Here is a 20,382-nt window from a genome sequence, read left to right as displayed (position 1 = left end):
ATTGGATATCGTAGTAAAAACCTTTACATTCTTGCAGTTCTGGAACAAACCAATAGATTACCATTTTATGAAGATTCGTTATTTATTTGCTTTATACCGTTATTTATTTGCTTTAAGTGTTTAATGAAGATTCGTTTTTTATTTAAGGTATAGGGAATAAGCCATATAAATAATGCGATTTATGAACATTTATTCAGTGTAAATAAAGAATTGCCAAATTAATTGAGAATCCAAATATCGCATTTAATTTCTCACAACTTTCTCAAACCTATAACTTCAACCTTGCCTTTTTTTAATAATTTTTTTATTATAATGCACTTTACAGTTTTTGTCTTACTACCTTACTAAAATTCGACAAAAATTGCTCTGTTTCAAAACATGCAAAAATCTACCATTTTTTGAAAAAATTTTCGATATCATAGAGTGGAAATCGGTTATCATAGTAAATATTTTGACATTCTTCAGTTCTGAAACAGACTAAATGTAGACTTGTTGGTCGGCACACGTTAGGAAATTAATGGCTGCTATTTTTTAATTATTGAATTTCATGGTAAACATATTGTTACCATAAAACACATTGTCCATTAACGATCTAACTCTTCCTAAACTTTCCTCTGTAACTTTTAATGTATCGATAACATGCCATTATAAACATCGATTTTTCACATCGATAATTTTTTGCATGAATTTGGCTATTTTTGACGCTGATATCGAAATATTCTCATCAAAAGGAATTTCAAGCAAGAAGGAGCAGAAAAATTTTAACGCGTTCTGTGAAAAGCGTAAAAAACACAAATAATCTTGCAGAAAAATTGCTAAAATAAAGAGAATTCCGTTGCAAAACTAATTTGGAATAGTGAGTGTTAAAATTCATTGTAAAATATCGAGAAAAAGCAATTAGAAAAATGTGAAAAAATACATGCAAAGAAAAGAATGCAATAAGAAAAATTGGGATTAGAGAACGAAGTCCGTCGGAAATAACATAACGCCGCTAATCTGCTTTTTGCTGTGTTCTCGCAAAAATAGAGGAGACATTCTTGTTGTCTCGTGAATAATAAAGAAAAAACCAAATAGTTTCAATTAAAAATAACACAAAAACTAATGGATTTGGATTAGACAAAACACAGGATTATAAGAGTGTGTGTTGGTGTTTGTGTGTTTTGCTTAATATATTTTTTTGTTTGCCGCCCAGCGCTGCAGTTCTTTTTTTGCAATAGAAGAAAAAACAGATATGAGATTAATGAGTATGGGAGAGACAGTTCATTGTCGTCGATGGCATGAAGAAGAAGAATCAGTGGCAGCCGCAGCAGCATTACCAGAACAGTAAACGAAAGGAAAATGACAAATACGGAAAACTGAAAGAAATGACGAAAATAGCAAACACAAAAGAAAAATCCAAAAAAGATTGACAAGAAAATCAAAGAAAAAAGAATTTGGAAAAATTTGTTTTTCTTTATGTGTGTGATTCTTATATATTTTTAAGTGTTTACCGGAAGAAAGTAAAGGAAAGGCGTAAAGCTGCAGGCTTTTTAGCTGACTATACAAAGCTAACCGATGGGGGAAAGGGGCAAAATTGTGTGTATTTTTTCAAATGCAATTAGACGAAAAAAAGAAGAATTAACATAAAAATTAGAATTTGAAACCAGACACCTCTTCAAAAATATGAACTTGTGCGAATGCCTTGTACCCTTCCCCGCCTCAAAAAGGGAATCGTATCGTATACACAAATAACACATTAGATAGAAAACAAGAGGATGTGTGTTAAAAATGAAGTGAGAGTAAACGACGAAGACAATGCCATAGCGGGTGGGCCCAGTCTACAATTAAAATATTGTTCTATTTTTAATGTTATGATGATAGCCGTAATTATGCGTTCCATAACCTGTGATTTAACCACGACGAATGGAAAACATGCATAAGTGAAAGGGCGAATAAACCCCTTTGAAAGGCGCACCACCAAATTGTGCAAAGAGAAGGGAACTTATTTTAATACTTACAATTTTTACGTCCATTCAATTGTAGCACTTATGTCACCAAGAAATGTAAATTATTATCGACTTGAAGATACCGTTGAGGTTTTTATAAGTTCATAAGAAATTAATTGAAGTCTGTGTTTATATTTTGCAGGTTCATAGACTTGGGATGAACCAAGCAGGACTCCGTAAGGTAAAAATTTGAAATTTTACCATAGGGGCTAGTGACATAGTACCTTTGTCTTCATATTATAGATGCTAATGGGTAAACCCCTGTTTCCAGCATTAGGGATTTCCACGTACGGATAAATTCTACTCTCCAAAAGCGTTTGATTGAAATGTAGGACAATTGGTAGGCGATGTATTTCCATATATTCTATAGAGATCGGGATCAAAAGTACTACCTGTTGCGAACATTTATCTCAGATTATATCTATGACAAATGAGCGGTATCTTCATGCGAGTAATGAATTAAAAGACATGTGTATAATATCCTCAAATACGAAATAATCCGCGGGGGAGGAATGTTATTTTACTTGTTGACAAATGTTCTTCGACATAATAGAAAAAAACTGTAAGCTTAGATACCAATCGTAGATTAACAATTATTGCCCCCCAAAAAATACGGCGAGAAATTTATATAGACTGATGAAAGAGATTTCTAGATATACAAACATCAAACCCCAAATCAATAGCCATCAAGTGATATATCAGAGAAGCAGTCTTAGTGAAGGCAAAGATTAGTGGTATTTTCACAACGAAGATCAGATGGTACGGTCCGTAATTGGCTCAGAATTTGTAACACAATACCAAAAATATATCTTGTATTAGAACTAGAGCAAGATGCTGTATCCCTTCATCGGCCAACAGTTCTTATCTGAATGTGCCACTTAATGAACATGGACAAAATATTTATTCTGTACTGTACAAAGTTAAACTCCTTGACTCCTTGAAACATATGTCTTGGATGAACTTGAAATCCCGGATTGTTTTATATTAGGATCTGAAATTTCAAGTCTTTATCATATTACATCTAGTTGTCTATAGGATTTGGAACGTTAGGGTAGGGAGTACTGTTTTTATTAAAAACTTCCATTCCATTATATTGAAGAACCGAAACAAATTCCACCATACTTGAATCGTAACTCCTTTATCTTAGATATTCCCAATTAAAAACATATAAATAAGACTTATTTGTTAATTGAAAAAAAAAAATTTCTCCTTTTAGTTGCATTACATTTAAATCTACACCACCTGCAGCGAAAAACTCCGTCAAACCAGAAAAGGGATAACGCAGAAAAGAAGTAACAACAACTGAACAAAGTTAAAAGAAACCCCCATCCGCAAACAAACAAAACATTTTTCTACGAAAGACGACAAAAAAGCGGCAAAACACCGAACAGATACAAGACTGAAACAATCCAAGAACAAAAATCAAATTCTTCAATTCCCCCACTACACCAAAATAAAAAAAAGAAGTCCTTAAACGATTAACAAATTGCCTACACCTCGATAATATTAAATATCACACGTCGTAAATCGAACAAGGATTTTTGCGCTAATTTGGGGAAACCCCAAAAAAGTCAGCTTTTCGCCTGTATCCGCCAGCGATCATCAGCATTTTCTCGCCGTTATATTCACCGCTGTTCAATTGCTCTCTCATAAGAAGTTCATCATTATCAACCTTCTCTACCTCTTTCCGCAACTTCTACTGATTTTCTAACGTGAAAAAAACGAAGCCCAGTATTCTGCAGTAGTACATCATCAATCATCGCAGCGAACAAATACCGGCGGTAGCATCATACATTTAGCGTATAATTTATATTTTCCTCCCGCTTATTGTGTGTGTTCGTTGAACATCAACTACTGTCATCATCACCTCCAGCGGCGGCGACATCACCATGGATGATTTAGTAGTCGAAGTTCGGCTCGAGAATGGTGCCTATTATAAGGTAAGTTCTAGATTAAAGAGAAAGTATGCAGTTATGTATGTTATTGTATTATTACATATTTTATTTTAGGTATAAAAATATTTTAATTATTTTTCGATTTTTATTATTGTTTTCTCTCATTTCTGGGGTGTTGTTTATTTGTGTGTAGTTTTATGGCTTAGCTAGCTTGTGACTGACGTAGACACTCGCTCTTTTATTATTAAAAAAAGCAGTGGCGTGGTTGTGACAAGGAACATGAAGATATAGCAGAACAGTTTTTAGTGAAAGAACATATTTTGGGCAATGCTCGAATGCGTTTAAATAAAGGCTTGGAATCTTATCATTAGAACTTTAGGACCTGTCGGATTTATTCAGTTCTTGGCAATTAATGTTTAATTATCCAAGCCGAGGTGATACCGTGTGTATCGTTTCCAATGATAACCAGTTGCACAGATTGCGAATGTTGGAATCTGTCAAATTATTGGGTCAAAGCCCAATAAATGGTTTAAATATTTAAAAATATGTTACAAAGCGGTTTTCTTACAGCCTTGATTGGCTTGCTTGTCCGATCATTTCCTTCTTTCCGCCAATTTCAAAACTGTAATCGTCGATCTCCAGATGTGAGTCGCATAGTGGACGTTACTCTATAGCTTGTGGTGTGGTTATCAAATACATAGGCACTTTCTTATATAATTTATTTTTATATGATTAAATTGTCGACATTAGGCTTTTCTACCGCAACCTTCGTTTTATTCTTGATGTAATAGATTAAATGACTTTTACACCACTTATCCCACTTCCTCCGATTGATAGAGAAACACTACTGCGGGATAAAACCTACAAAAATAGCTAAATGAACAGTTTCCCATGATTTTCAAGTATTGCGGCGATGACCTGCCAAGCCGAAGAGGAGACTGAAACGGTAGAACATTTGATCTGTCATTGTCCAATCCCTACGATATGAGACTTAGGTGTATGGAAAAAATTAACCCGGATCAGTTCCCATTCTCCGATACAGGATCAAAAGTTATTTATCAACTGGCCATAAGTGGACTGACTAAAAATGACACGATAATTATATGGAATCGTGGATTACAATCAGTTCTTCTTAATTTTCAATCAAATTCTCAATTACGGATGAACACAATGGTACTGATCTATTTAGTGTTCTTTAAGCTAGCCTTCGTACCATGTTGTTCATCTACTCATGTCGTTGTTATGACAGGTATACAAGGATTGCATTAACCGATGCCCACAATGTATTTCTATCTTCTGCAGTGATCCTAATAGCCCTGTTGACCTCGAATGTCATTTCTCTTGATTAGTGTGTCTTGGATTTTTGGAATTAAAAATGAGGGTATTGTAAGTTGGATTCTGCCAAAAATTTTATAACTTCTGGAAATATTGGTCCCATATCCCTATCTCCCAAGCTGAATCGTTTAGGCTATGTGTGTCCGTCAATCACTCTATAGGTAGCAATTTTGGTCCGACCCTCACTAAATTTTGAATGGCAGAATCCTACTTTTGTGAATGGTTATGGTATAATATTTAGCAGTTGAAATATACCGTAAAAATACCCCACACCACATAGTGGTAAGGGTATTATGTCTTTGTGCATTTGTTTGTAACATGGAGAAGGAAGCGAGTTAGGTCCATAGTTACTTTTGAGGATATTCATAAAATCACTTACTGAGTCGATTTATGCTTGTCCGTCCGTTCATGTATTCTTCTGAACAAATTGCAGGTCGCATTTATTATCCGAGAGATGAGATAATTTTTGCAGACAATATTTGTTTGGCCGTAGGACGAACCCTACGGATCAAATTTACATATGGATCACATATATCTTCAAACAATTTCGGGTTAATTGTGCACCAAATGACCTGAATTTTGGCACATCCGACCGAATTCAGTTTAGAGGGAAGTACATCAAAATTGGTGAAAATTGTCTCAGATATAGCTATAGCTATTTGTTTCATCCGATTTGGTGTTTAAGTCCCTCACATTTATTATATGCACTCGACAGCAATGATATTTGGATCCCGATATCTTATAAAGCTCGGAAATACATCTGCCAAATTTTATCAATATCGGTTCAGATTTCGATTTAACTCCCATATACATCTTCAACCGATTTCGGGTTAATTCTACACCAAATGATCCTGGGTTGTGGTGCATCCGACCGAATGTAGTCTACAAGCAAGTACTTCAAATTTGGAGAAAATCGGTTCAGTTATAGCTGTAGCTCCCATATATATGTTTCATCCGATTTGGTGTCTTAGTCCCTAACATTTGTAATATGCAACAACAATAATATTTTGTACCAGATATCTTATAAAGCTCGAAAATACCTTTGCCAAATTTTATTGAGAACGGTTAAGATTTGGATATAGCTCCCACATATAACCTTAATCCGATTACAGGTTTATTGTGCAAATAATGGCTAATATAAGTCCAAATGGAGTGAATTTCGGGACGTACATTTCCATTTTGTGGAACATAATCCTTTTCGAAGTGATATAATGCACTCCATAGCAATTTTTAAAGTGACTTTCAAACAAAATCTATAGTTAAGAAAATAAGCAAATCCAAACAATACTTTCTTTTTGAATTCATAGACTTATATAGTCTGAAATCGTATATATAACAAAATATACACATGATTCTAGATTTTTAATGTTTCCATTAGCGCGACAAAGTGCTTAAATATAAGGAAATTTCCACGGCATTTGACAGTGACTTGTGGCTTGGTGCATGTACGAACCGAGCAATGTAATAATAAATTAACCATAAAACAGAAACTCATTACATTATTTCTTAACTCTTAAAAACCAAACCTGATATTTAGTGCAATATTGTACATAATTTTTTAACCCTACCCAAATTCTTGAACCCCCATTTATAAATTGTGGGTGCAACACCTTTGGTACTGCTGGTTTATGTCATCATCATCACCAACGTCGTCGTCGACGTCGTTGGCTTCGTCGTTTTTAGAATACTTGGTGGCTCTACTCATTATTTGATATCGCTCTACTCTGCCGCTGTGTCGTATAAGCGCCGTGAACTTTTTAGTATTGTATTTTGTTTGTAAATTTTTGTTTTTTCCTTTCAGCTGTTTTATTTCATGTTCTGTTTTTGTTATATACTTTTCTTTTTTACCACTTTTTTTCTTGCAAATTCTCTTTTGGGTCTGTTTTTTTTTGCATTCTATGTTCATTGGAGCTTTTTTTAGCCATTTGTGGTTTTTGTTGTTTAGCATTGTTTACATGTTGTATTGTTGTCTATTAGCTGCTGACTGATGATGCTATAGTCGCCACCGCTTCTGCTGCTGGTGTGTTATGTTTTGTGCTGTTGGTCGGTGGGTCGGACTAGCTGGCGCGCGCATTCTTTCTCTACGAGGGCTTGTTCGTCTGCCGCTGCTGTTGCTGATGCCTTTTTAGATGAAAACTAATTTACATTTTTTCGTCGACTCTTCTCTGTTGTTGTTGCTGCTGTTATTTTTTGTGGGCTTTGGCTTAAGTTTGCTGTAGGTTTTGTTTATTTTTATTTGTGAATATTTTTCGTCGGTATATCTTCATTGTATTTTTTTGCATTGATTTTCCCTTTCAATGTAGAATCCGACGGATGACGATTGTAAAACCGACATACAGAAACAAAATATGCAATAATTAAAAAAATGTTAGGTATTTTTAAGTACCTACATTTAAGAGGGTGTTGGCGGTAAGAATAGGGGAATTCCATTCAATAATTTGGGATTTGAATGTTATAGGAATTTTGCTTGAATGCTATTTTCGAGTGGCAGTCGTCTCATAAACAAAAACACACAACAAAAAATGTTTAGAAATTAAAGAAATCTTCGCATTTTGTTGCTAATATATTTTATTATAAATATTCTAATTTTGAGATAGGTATAATTACATTATTTATAATAAAACGTTATATTTCATAAACATCACACACTCTGAGACGTTTTTCCTCACATCTTCATCAGTTCGTGCCCAATACGAGTTGAGACGGCTTTACCATCCCTAACGTAGTAGAACCTAAACTAACTTAGCTTGTCTAAGCTGCTGACGTTCTTCACCTGCAATATTTGTGAACTCTTAGGGTGGCATTTATACTGTAATTGTTGACTCCATCGACGACTGAAACATTATAACTCATATTCAGATCTGTCTGATGGGCTGCTTGATCTGAAAGTTTCTTCTTATATCGTTGGACCTCCCTCCCTGGATCTTGAAGGAATTTTCTGACACGCCTGAGTGGGGATTTTTATGCACCTTATAGTGGCTAAGATGACTCAAATGGTAACACCCTACCAAGTACTGCAACGAAAGCATATAATTATGCTAAGGATGGAACCTTCGCCTCATATAAATGGTACTTCTAGATGAGGAGGCAACCTGTTGCAATTCTCAGGGCCGCACCATGGTGGGTCTATTGCATTGCGCTAGTGTTTGCAGACCACGTTGTATAACAATGATCGATCTATTGCTTTTTAAGAGGATGATTAGATCTACCGACGTCTAGATGATTTTTTACTTTTCAATTTATCGCAGAAAGCTGTGGTTTGCGGGGAGTACTTAAACATTCTGTGGCCGTTATTTCGTGCGGATATTTTCATATTCCTCGCATAGAAGAAGGCAGCAAGCTCCGTGTTCAACTTAACACAAATGTCGTCGACGACAGTATCTGCCGCTATGATCGTGGAGTTATCCGCAGAGGTAACGAGGTCCCAATGCCGTCAGGAGGGCGGGTATTTCCGGAAAGGTGGGGGTTAAACAATTTCGGATATGTCATGTAAAGCTGTTGTATTACTGACGGAAATCATGCAGATTATCCGCAACTGGAAAGCTTCTTCTGGTTTTAGGTAGGGAGACTTTACCTCAAGAGTTTTAGCTACTGCAGACAAAAGTAAAGTCAACAGGGGGACCACGTGGTCCAGTTTCGGGAGAAATATTGGTGGCTAACGACAGGTTCGGACTTTAGTGAGATACTCGACTTCCGGCATATCCGAATATTTCAACATTACCATGTTTCGTCTGGATCCAATGTTTCGAATGACTTAGAATTTGGAATGACATTTACAATAAAACCTAGAGGCGATTTACAATAGAAGCTGGAGGGGATCTTATACATCGTAGTAATCTTCGCTTCGCCATGTCAATCTCATTGTGCTCGACCAAGTGGCCAGCGCACCTTTTCGGATTAGTCACTGTTACGTCGTAAAAAGTGATTGAGGTCCTATCATCTTTTTACACAGAATTCGAGAGTTATTTAAGCCACAGTTTTTTTCTTATTCGTTTCAATGTTACATAATTTTAGTTGGTCTAGCCACTTTATCCTTTTGTGCTTCTGTACAAAATCAGTAAGATTGTGTCTGTATGTTTCTGCTAGCGAATATTGGGACAATAAATCAGGTGTAATTGCTTTAATCTTATGAAAATTCATCCTGGAACTCAAATATTGTTCCTTATTTCCAATTTTAGCTTGCGAAAATATTATTGGCTAGTTTCGACTTTTTTTTGGTAGTTATACATTTGCTGTTAACAAATTTCAATTCTGTTATTAGTTATTGCTCGGGGAAAACACAGTCGCCTCAATGTTCATGAGGTATCCTTTTATCGGAAGTGCATTGTTTCAATTTTTGAGAGTCGTCGTTGGAAGCTTTATAAAAAAATTAAAGGCATTTTCAAAAAGATATGTCATTTTGGTATTCCAAAATAATAATTTTTTGGCATAAATGACCGGATGTCTATTTCATAGTAAAGAGGAATTTTGTCGAGCTCACCTACAGGACCATTTAAATCGTAAAATGGCTAACCTATTTCTTAAATAGCCTCACCAATATCCTTTTCGAAGTCTTGACCTTATCTCTCAGTTAACCCATTAGAATGAATAAATAAGTTGGGTATGAAATCTATATGAATCTCTATCTACTTTCAGTCAATCTATTTATTAACTAATATCTATTCTATATATTCTATGCGTATTCTATATTTCTATGCGTAATCGTAATTTGCTTACAAAATATTAAAAATATAATTTTCTTTTCCTTTCATAATTTCAGGGTATGGTGAAAAGTGTACATGAAGATGGTGTATGTTGCGAGGTTGATGGGTAAGTAATATTTCTTTTTTTCGGCTGCTATTACATTACCACCGCCAAACAAATTACATAGTTTAACGTTTGTTTGTGTCCTCAAACTGAAAATACATCAATTGTAGCAAATATTGGCAAGAAACCCCAACTGCATCACATTTAAAAAGACATAGATAGCCACATGAAACGCTCGATTTGCACTTGCATATATCTCATAAAGTTCTCATTACTGTTTGCTTGTTAGACACTTGCAAAACATATTTCTACATAAATTCTATTGAGGATAAACAAATAGCAAAAAAATGTACGAACAACAATTTTAAATGTCATTTTAATTATTTATTATTGTCTGTCGGTGCATATGTTTCGTTTAACTCGATTTCACTATTTTTTGCGGTCAGGTTTTTTTTTATATATATAAAAATTGCATTTTAATCATTGAAGAAAATGTTATATCAATTGAAAATGCATTTTTTGATGAATTGAAAAAAAAAAAAAAAACAATTAAAAATAAAATTATTCGAAAGGCGAAATGATTATGGAACGCACATGTTGTAATTTTGGAGAAAATTTTGAAATCTAATTATCTATACTGACAAAAGAATTGCAAGTCATTTTCACAAAAGTTGTGGACCCAGCCATTCTTCCGAAAGAGTCATCCAAACTTTCGGTATAACCCATCGTAATAGCACCGAATTGCAGCATACAAATTTGATATCACTGTAGGCCTAGTACAAAAGCAGCTTTAGACTCGTAGTACTTTGAAGGTCTAATTCAATGTTTATACTTTTTATACCCTCCATAGTATGGTGGTCATTCCGTTTGTAACTCCTCGAAATACTCATGTCAGACCCAACAAAGTATTCTAAGTCAATTTAGCGATGTCCGTCTGTCTTTTGTAATCACACTATCTTCCGAACGAATTGAGATAGAAGGCTAAAATGTTGCACACATTTTTATTTTGCCAGTAGGCAGTAGGTTAAGTTTGTAAATGGGCCATGTCGGTCCACGTTTTCTTATAGCCCCTATATAACAGCACCTCCCGATATTCGCTATTTTCATGATTTTAGCGACATTATTTTCCAGAATTATTTCAAACTTCGTTTTGGAAGATTTTAATGGGTACAACAACCTATGGCAACAAATTTCGTATGCAGGTCCACGTCTTCCTTAGCTCCCATATAACGGCACCTTATATTCGGTTTTTTGATGATTTTAGCGACATTATTCACCGGAATTGTTTCAAATTTGGTATTTTAAGTTCGTAATAAAAACTACAGCCTATGACAGAAAATTGTCTGTGCAGGCCCACGCCGTCATATAGCCCCCATATAACAGTACCTCCCAATTTTCGATATTTTGATAATTTTAGCGTCGTGATTGGCCGGAGCAGTTTCAAATTATGTATTTAGAGTTCTACAGTGGGAACTACAGTCTGTGACAGAAAATTGTCAATTCAGATCCAGCACTTCGTATAGGCAGGCCCAATATATCAGTACCTCCCTATATTCGGTATTTTGACGATTTTAGGTACAATACTCACCGAAATTGTTTGTGATGTCGTATTTGAAGTTCGTAATGGAAGCTACAGCCTGTGACAGAAAATTGTCTATGTAGGTCCACGTCTTCGTATAGCTCCGATATAACGGTACCTCCCTATATACGGTTTTTTGATGATCTTAGCTACATTATTCACCATTTATTTCCAGTTTCAAATTTGAATGTGGTAATGGCTTATGACAAACAAAGCCTATGTAGGTCCACGTCATATAGACCCCAATATATAGCCGTTATATTGGGTATTTTAAGATTTTAACAGAATTTTTAACGGATTTAATTTTTTGAAAATTTCCAAATTCGTTCCAAATGGTATTCAAAGTTCGGCCCCGCCGAACTTACTGCTTTTTAACTTGTTCTGTTTTAAAAATAACTAAAAGCAACAATTTTTTTTTTTGAGTTCAAAGTGGGGTATTTGAAACCATCTTTGAAGGACCTTAAAAGATTCTCTCTTTTTGAAAGGCTTTAAAAGGTTTACCCCACTACAATAACTCCAAGGTCTTTTTTGTACGAAAAAACATTAATTTTTATGGTATCACTGACCCTTTCTAAAATCCCACATTCAATGCACAAATAGCTTTATCTTACACCGATTAAGTTTTGTATGCTGCTATACACATACTCTTCAGAATCGGATTCAGCACAATTTGAGAAGAACAATCATTAATCCTAAAAATATATATCATCGCTTGCCATTTTTGTTTGTTTTCTCTCATTTTTATTCTGTATTGGAAAGGAGTATAAATTCTGATTTCCGCATATTCGTCTTTATTCGGCGTTTCTTGGTTATTTAGATGTGCGTTCTGTGTTGCATGCATGCCCCATAAGTTGTTGCACGACGTTTGTGTGATAATGCATTTTTCACCGCTATTAAAATGTTGTTGATATGTCGAGCAACAAACAGAAAATAAAATTTGGCCCTAAGCCAATTACGGCCTCCTTAGACAGACGACTGGCTAGTAGTGGCACATTAGATTCTCCTCTTGCGTATAGAAATGAAAATTATATTGCAATTGGGAAGAACATACACACACACATTTAGTTGCGATGTTGGGTGAATTCCTTATGCCGATACAGCATGACTGACCAACTGAATAAGAACGACAGCATTATGACGCCAATGTGTGTGACATTAAGGCGAAAGCACGCTTCTTCAAATTGGCGCTGGCTGTGGCAGTACACGAAGAAGAGTGTCCAAACACCTGTCCTCAAGATTTATGTTGTTCACATTAATATTTCGATCATGTTTATGTTCAAATTATATACGACAGCTACATAAATTGTTCAAATTAATTGTATTGAACTTTTTGTGGGCAAATGAAATGATTTTTTAATTGATAGATATTTATTAATGCATAATATTGTATTTGTTCGTTTTGCAGAGTTCCAGAGATTCAAAAATACCCCTTCAATAATGTACGCTTTCCACCCAACGAACCGTCGGAGCCGCCTGTCTATGAGCCCGGCCAAGAGGTGGAGGTTCTTACACGCCCCACAAACAGTGAAGCCTGCGGTTGGTGGTTGGGAGTTCTGAAAATGTTGAACATGGACATTTGTGCTGTTGTATATCCCGGTTTGGAACATCCCTATACCGAGGTAGTGGATTTAGAAAGACTGCGCCCAAAGAATCTCAATCCGCCAATTACATCCAAAACATTTTATCAGCTCACAATACCAGTACCCGAAGAATTGCGTGCGGAGTAGGTTTTTGAAATACTTTGTGGAACAATTTGTATGAAATAATAATGTTGGTTTCCTTTAATTTACAGAGCACAAAAAGAAGACATTCATAAGGAATTTCAACGCAGTATATGCGCTGGCGTTTGCGTTTATAATCCCGAACTGAATGCTCTAGTTGTGATTTCCAAATGGGAAATGACTGAGAAACGCGCCAATTTGCTAAAAGATATGCATTTTCGTAACTTATTACAAAAGGTAAGCAACAAGATTATTTTTTTTTATAATTCAAAATAAGTGTATAATAAATTATATCTAAGGATACATCAAGCAGCCACATTAAATTTATTTACTTAAACTGCCGAACCGATAAAGATGGCATTTGTAGATTCCAGTTTTGTCAATGATTTGAAAAATTTTAATAGTTTTGAAAGAAAATCCAGACATTAGTTCATTGTCTTTTTTCATTGAAAGAGATCATCTTGTTGCCTCTAATTTTGAATAATGGTGACAGGAAGCGGACACAACCTCAGGACTGTATTTCAGTAGTTTTATGACCCCAATTTACCCCTTTATTGTACCATAAAAATGAGTAGTCGGTATATACAGTAATTTGATTGAATGAAATCAAAAATGTCGGAAATAGCATAGAATTTTGATGGCTTTACCCCGAGCTCATTTTTCAACATTTGCCGGATGGAATATTGCGATATGTTCAGCTCACGAGCCATTTTTCGGCCACTGCGATGCAGGTATTAACCAAATATAAAGAGCTGTCACTGGAATAATTTTATCAGATGTCGGACGAGTGACTTAGAAATGACAGCAGCCTGAAGTTGATTGCAGTTTTTTCATCTCACCCTGTAGAGCGGCACTGAGCCGAAAAACAATGTTGTTCAACCTTAGGATGTCTGGCTGCAAAAGAGAGTTTCAGATCAGAGTGTAGCACCCTTGCCCTCCAGATGGTAACATAACGTAAGCGAATGATTGAAAAATCATGACACCGGGTCCTGTTATTGCTGACATATATTTAACGCAGAACACTTCTCTTGTGAGTATTGCCGCTTTCTTTCAAACGAGGAATAGGGAAATATCCGCCACTAAGTAAATGGCACACTCACTGCTCATGGTATGCGGAGATGAGGATACAGCTGACACCTGTTTGTGTGTCACCGTCAAAGTAATCCAAACTATCAGGCGTGTCAGAAAGGACCCTCAAGATCTAGAGAGAGAGAGAGGGATCCAACGTTATAAGACGTAAGACAGAACAAGGAGAATATCAGACACGTCTGAGTAGCATTCATTCTGATGCTATTAAGAACTACAGTCGGCGACATAGTCTAGCAGCTGAAGAACGTCGGCTACTCAGACAGGGTAATTTTGCTCCGACAACGTTTAGAGGATGGTCCAAAACTCTTAATCCTGGATTGAATTGAGCCAAACTTGCAGAAACTTATATATTGTCGAATCAATGCCACAGTATGCGGTCCGAAAATCATAATTAAATAAGGTGCGGGAAAACCGAGAAGCTTACGAAAAAAGTCGCATTGCTCTCTCTTCATACAGAATATGTACCGCAATGGCTCTACCTTTTCTGAGGTGTGGGTACCTCGTGTGGTGGAATTTAATTAAATCTAGGTCGACTATGGCCAAATTAACCAATGTTCAAATAATCGCATTTTTAATGACAACTGGAGTCTCAAAACGCACTTAAATGTGCTAAAGTTCCAGACATTGGACGTTTTGGCTCAGTTTTAAGCGCTGAGCATACGGGAAAGGAAACGATAGCACTTTTCAGGTTTTAGCGTTGCAAAATTCCTGGATATAGCAATAAGTCAGAATATCGTAGGTAAAGGTGTTGAAATTAATGATTACATGCCCACCTTTTTCGACTTAATTTACATTTATGCTAGGAAGCTGTACCGGTGGTGAACCCTCCCTTGTATGAAACGACGCCGGTGCTGGCGTATTCTGCCTTATTCAATTATTAAATTGCTTAATACAATTGAATTGTTACCCCTAAATTCCCTTGATATTTCGGCTGTCTCTTGATTGCGAGGAGACAGACAGAAGAGACAGCCGAAATAGCAAGGGAATTATATATGATGATATTTAAGTGGTTCCAAGTGGCAATAAATCAAGAGCGCTTCTTTATTGCAAGATGGATCTCTTGGAAATATGTGATTGACTCTTTATTTTTCCATTAACGTACCAAAGGTCTCCGAGTGAAGCAGCTGGTGACTCCTTAAAATTGTACACCCTAAAACCGAAACAAATCAAGTATATTGGGCTTTTGTTACTATTTTTGTTTGGCATTAACCAGAGATTCAAACTAATGAACAGACGTTTACTACTTTTTTTTAATTTTTAATTATTTGACATCAATAAGGGACACTTATTTATTTTTTAAAGCTAATTAACGATTTAACGATTTTTAACGCTACTAATTGTTAATGATATAATAAACTTTCATAAATTACATGTATTAATTTAAAACTTCTAATAAACATTTTTTTTTAATTTCTATTTTTTTAGTATATGATTTTAAAACATACTGAAGAGGCTACTCGCCAATTGAAGTCAACTAAACTACTTAACCGTGGGTGAGTTTGTGTGTGTGTGCCATAAATGTTCGTTCATTTCATCGTTAAAACTTCTTTTGAATTTCATTTATAATTCATTACCGTACTCCAACAACATATACTAATAATAAAATGTTAAAAACACGTTCTTGCCTCTTTTTCAGGCATGTAGATGTCTTTCAGGTGCGTGAAGACTTAATGGGTCTGGCGATTGGTTCACATGGTTCCAATATTCAAGCAGCCCGCCTTCTGGAAGGTGTCACCAATATTGAACTTGAAGAGAAGTCGTGTACATTTAAAATAACCGGTGAATCCGAAGAAGCTGTACAGAGAGCCCGAGCCATGCTTGAATATGCCGAGGAATTATTTCATGTACCGCGCGACTTGGTGGGTAAGGTTATTGGCAAAAATGGTCGCATAATACAAGAGATTGTCGACAAAAGTGGAGTATTTCGAATTAAGGTGGTAATTAATCATTTCAATTACATCGGGATCAATTTTAAAAATATTCATTCTTTTATTCTCTCTATATATTCCCGAAAAAATATTGTGTGAACTATCAAAAAACAAAATATAGATTGCTGGTGACGATGAACCGGATACTAATATACAACGTGAGCCGGGTCATGTGCCATTTGTGTTCATTGGTACCGTTGAAAGTATTGTTAATGCCAAAGTATTGCTGGACTATCATTTGGCGCACTTAAAGGTAAGATCATGCAGTGTGGAATTTATGTGATTAATTGTCAATTGTCGTGGGTTTTTAGGAAGTTGAGCAATTACGCCTAGCCAAATTAGAAATCGATCAACAATTACGAGCCATCCAAGAATCTTCTGTGGGTTCTGTGCAAAATTTCCCTTCGTCTCGTCGTTCTGAACGTGGTTATAGCAGTGATATTGAATCAGTTCGTTCCAGTCGAGGAGGTCCGCGTGGTCGTGGACGGGGACGCAGTGGCGGCGGCAATGGTGGTGGCAATCAACGTTACAATCAAGGTTGGTAAAGGATTCCAATTAAAATTGTTTGATATTTATTAATTCTGTTCGATTATGTATAGGTCGTCGTGGTGGTGGCGGCGATGAAGATGATTACAACTCACGTGGCGATAATCGTTACAATGATCGCAACAGCGGAGGTGGTGGCGGCGGATATCGAGGTGGCGATCGTCGTGGCGGCCAGAGACGTAACAATCGTAGCAATGAACAAAATGGCAGGGACCACCAGTACTATAATCAAAACAGTGAAAATGTACAAGAAGTTCGTGAACAGAGTAGTGTTGAAAGAGGTATGTAAATTGGTTTTCCCTGCTGCTTGAACCACAAAAAAATAGTTCGATCTCTACCATCTTAATAACAGATCTTGGAAATATTGAGATGTACCAAGTCTGAATGAAATCGGGTGTTAATTTCACGTTTTATGAGCTTCATGGATATTCCAAACTTTGAACCTTTATGGGAGGTACCAGAAAGAGTGGACCGATAATATTCCATCTTCAAAGCATATATTGTGTTAGTAGAAATAATGGGATGAGGGAAATATGAAGATAACCGGATGTTTATTTCGGATTTTATGATCGCTTCGGTTATTCAAAATGTTAAACCTTTGGGGGGGGGGGGGGGGGTTGTTCCAGAAGGAATGATCCGATTTCTATCATTTTTTTTAACAGCTCTAGTGTTGATAGAAATATTGAGATGTTCGCGTTATATGAGCTTCATGGATATTCAAAATTTGTGGGTGGGTTCCAGATGGAGTGGACCGATGTATTCCATCTTAACACAAGAACTTGGGTTAATAAAATTATTGATATGTGTAATTTGAAGACAATCGGACACTTACATCACATTTTTTAATATTTATAATTATTCAAAATTTTGGCACCTTGTGGTCAGAAGGAGTGGATCGATATTACCCATCTCCGAGCTCGACCAAAGTTTGATAATAATATTACGATGTACCAAGTTTGGACCAAATCGGATAATCCGTTCGAGATTTATTGTGCGCACCAGCCAGACGGACGGACATCGCCAAAACGACCCTGACGCGAATTTGGTCCAAATAGACCTAGGGTCTAAAACCGTTATTTCGATAAGGCACGTTTTGGCCGTATCAACTGATATATACCCTCTCTAGCCATATGGCTGAGGGTATAAGAATGTTCCCATAGTGGTGTCACAATTGCATTGTCTTCATACAGAGGATTTGTGTGAGTTGGCTAAACCGTATTATATTTATCTGTTATTCTCCAAGGGCGAATACAGCCCTATTTTTTCGCACAGAATTTCTATAGTTGTCTGAAAAATACTTTTTTTAATTTCCGATTGAGATAACATCTTTAATTCATATCTGTATATTTTAAATATAATCGATTGTTTTATTTCACCTTTAGCTGAAAGTAATTCTTCATTTGAGGGAAGTTCACGAAGACGCCGAAGACAAAAGAGCAACGTACCCCATAACAGTGAGTATGATGTCATTAACATTATTAGCATAATATGCGTGACATCAGTTTACACCAACGCCATCAATTTAAATGTCAAATTAATGATTTTTAACTCTTTTTTCGTTATTAGCGAACTCTGGCATGTCAAACAACAAATCCCAACAAAATAGTAAACCACCTCAACACAATGTTGATAAAAACAATGCTGGCGGCGGTGGTGGAACAAGTGGAAATGTTGCAGACAGATCAAAACAGAATACCTACAACAACAATAATAATAATAGTAACAACAATAAGGATCCAAATACTGCGGCAGTAAACAAGGGAGGCGACTCGCAAGCGGTAACTGGAAGTGGTAATGGTGGTGGTTATAATAATGCAACACAGCCACAACAGCAACCACCCATGCAACAGCAGCAACAACAGCAGCAGCAGCCTCAGCAACAACAACAGCAGCCACAAAATCAACAGCCAAAGGCAAGACGTAATAGAAATCGCCAACAACAAAATCATGCAAACGATCATCCAAAATCGCAACAATCACAGCCACCACCACAACAACAACAGCAGCAGCAACATACACAGGCTAAAAAGGAAACTCTTGTGAATGGAACTTCCTAATTTACCGTACATTGGTAAACACCATCATCCACACAATAACACCCATCCGAAACCCCTCCCTTGCGACTCTCATATTTCTTTAGACCACTTCTTTAACTGATATGTTGTTATCAAACATTTCTTTATTTTTCGTTCTTATTTTGAATACTTTGATTTAGAAATGTATGATCCTTAAATCCACACCACTCACTCAGAATTAATCAAAAGGATCACAAAATTGTTATCTACTTTTATGGCTTCTTTTGTTCTCAGATTTATTTCACTGCACCATCTCCCTTCCTCCCTCCTCCTTCCTTCCCTCCTAACCATTAAAACACATTTTCATACGAACTCCTTTCACGAGTTTTTGCAACAATTATTTTTTATTTTGTTTCAAAAACCAAACAAAACAACAAATATTCACAGAACTTTATAACATTAGAAATGAAAAAAAAAAAGAATTTTATAAAACAAAAAAAATAAACACATTATATAATACAAATGCAAATTTAATTTTATGAAACATAAAAAAAAAAAATAAAACAAAATCTATATAATAACGGTACATATTATTTAATAATAAAAAAACACCCCAACAACAAACTATATGTAACTTATATAAAATAATAATAATAAAAACAGCAAGAAAATTAAATAAACATAAAATAACAACAACATACAAGTAATTATATTTATAAATCTTAAAAAAAAAAAACAGAAAAAGAAGAAAACAACAAATTTAATTTAATAAAACAAACAAATGATAAAGGGAAAAAATATAAATGCAACTGAAATAACAACAACAAATATTAATTTAATTGATAAATTGATTTAAAATAAAATACAAATGAAACCGAAATTTTACTAGAAATATAAATTAATTACAAAACCAACAGCACTTAATTTGATAAACAGAAACCAGAATTAAATAAAAAAACAGTAAATTAAACAAAAGAAAACAGAACAATGTTAACTAACAACATTACTAATTTTTAAGTTTTATGTAAAAATATATATAAACTTTCATCTTTTTTATTTTTATTTTCATTTTTTATTTTTCATTTTCAAAAAGGAAAGCATGAAATAAAACAAAAACAAAATTCCTTAAAGGATTTTTCTAATTAAAAAAAAAAAAACGAAAAACGAAACTCAATATTGTTGTTTTTTATTTATGGGCGCAAATGGGACTGAATTCTATTAAATACATGTGATTGTCCATTTCGACTATTTTCAACATCGCATAAATCTTACGAATTTTTTGCTCGGCATTTACATACTTTCAGACAAAAGTGGACATTTTGTACTCTGAAGATAATTGGAGAATCCAAACATCAGCAAAAAAAAATTTTTCCAATATCCGGGCGCGTTTGTATTCCCATTGAAAGCGTTTTCCAGGGATATCATTCCTTCAATCATTTATAATTGGAAAGAAATCGGATGATGTTAGTAAAACCATTGCAGAATGAGCCTACATCCAACTTTTCTGACCAAAACTAAATAGTAAATTTTAGAATTTCAACTC

The 20,382-nt window shown here is 35.3% G+C and overlaps 1 protein-coding gene across 4 annotated transcripts; it reads left to right on the top strand.

Annotated features, from left to right (window-relative positions):
* Positions 1-695: 695 nt before the first annotated feature.
* LOC101895649 (fragile X messenger ribonucleoprotein 1 homolog) lies at positions 696-19,895 on the top strand. 4 transcript variants are annotated; one of them, XM_005179426.4, is made up of 12 exons: positions 696-856; positions 3,202-3,925; positions 9,975-10,024; positions 12,946-13,263; positions 13,333-13,498; positions 15,776-15,843; positions 15,987-16,287; positions 16,400-16,531; positions 16,590-16,815; positions 16,878-17,105; positions 18,207-18,278; positions 18,391-19,895. In XM_005179426.4, the coding sequence occupies exons 2-12, from the start codon at positions 3,875-3,877 to the stop codon at positions 18,879-18,881; spliced, it is 2,103 nt and encodes a 700-aa protein (XP_005179483.1). In that variant the 5' UTR covers positions 696-856; positions 3,202-3,874; the 3' UTR covers positions 18,882-19,895. The 4 variants fall into 4 exon arrangements, with proteins under 4 accessions (XP_005179483.1, XP_019890925.1, XP_058974620.1 ...); XM_020035366.2 differs by having other exon boundaries at positions 697-856; positions 15,987-16,284; XM_059118637.1 differs by lacking the exon at positions 696-856 and adding an exon at positions 1,006-1,139.
* Positions 19,896-20,382: the final 487 nt, after the last annotated feature.

This window comes from Musca domestica, unplaced genomic scaffold (assembly GCF_030504385.1).
Source record: "Musca domestica strain aabys unplaced genomic scaffold, Musca_domestica.polishedcontigs.V.1.1 1, whole genome shotgun sequence".
NCBI lineage: Eukaryota > Metazoa > Arthropoda > Insecta > Diptera > Muscidae > Musca > Musca domestica.
Note: the sequence above shows the minus strand (reverse complement) of the source record. Positions and strands in the feature narration are given on the sequence as shown.

What these genes read in the sequence shown, in the direction of transcription:
- LOC101895649 (XM_005179426.4), top strand. Translation starts at nt 3,875, where the DNA reads ATGGATGATTTAGTAGTCGAAGTTCGGCTCGAGAATGGTGCCTATTAT. An exon ending in GAGTATTTCGAATTAAGGTG is followed by an intron (nt 16,288 to 16,399) that starts GTAATTAATCAT and finishes AACAAAATATAG; the next exon opens with ATTGCTGGTGACGATGAACC. An exon ending in GAGCAACGTACCCCATAACA is followed by an intron (nt 18,279 to 18,390) that starts GTGAGTATGATG and finishes TTTCGTTATTAG; the next exon opens with CGAACTCTGGCATGTCAAAC.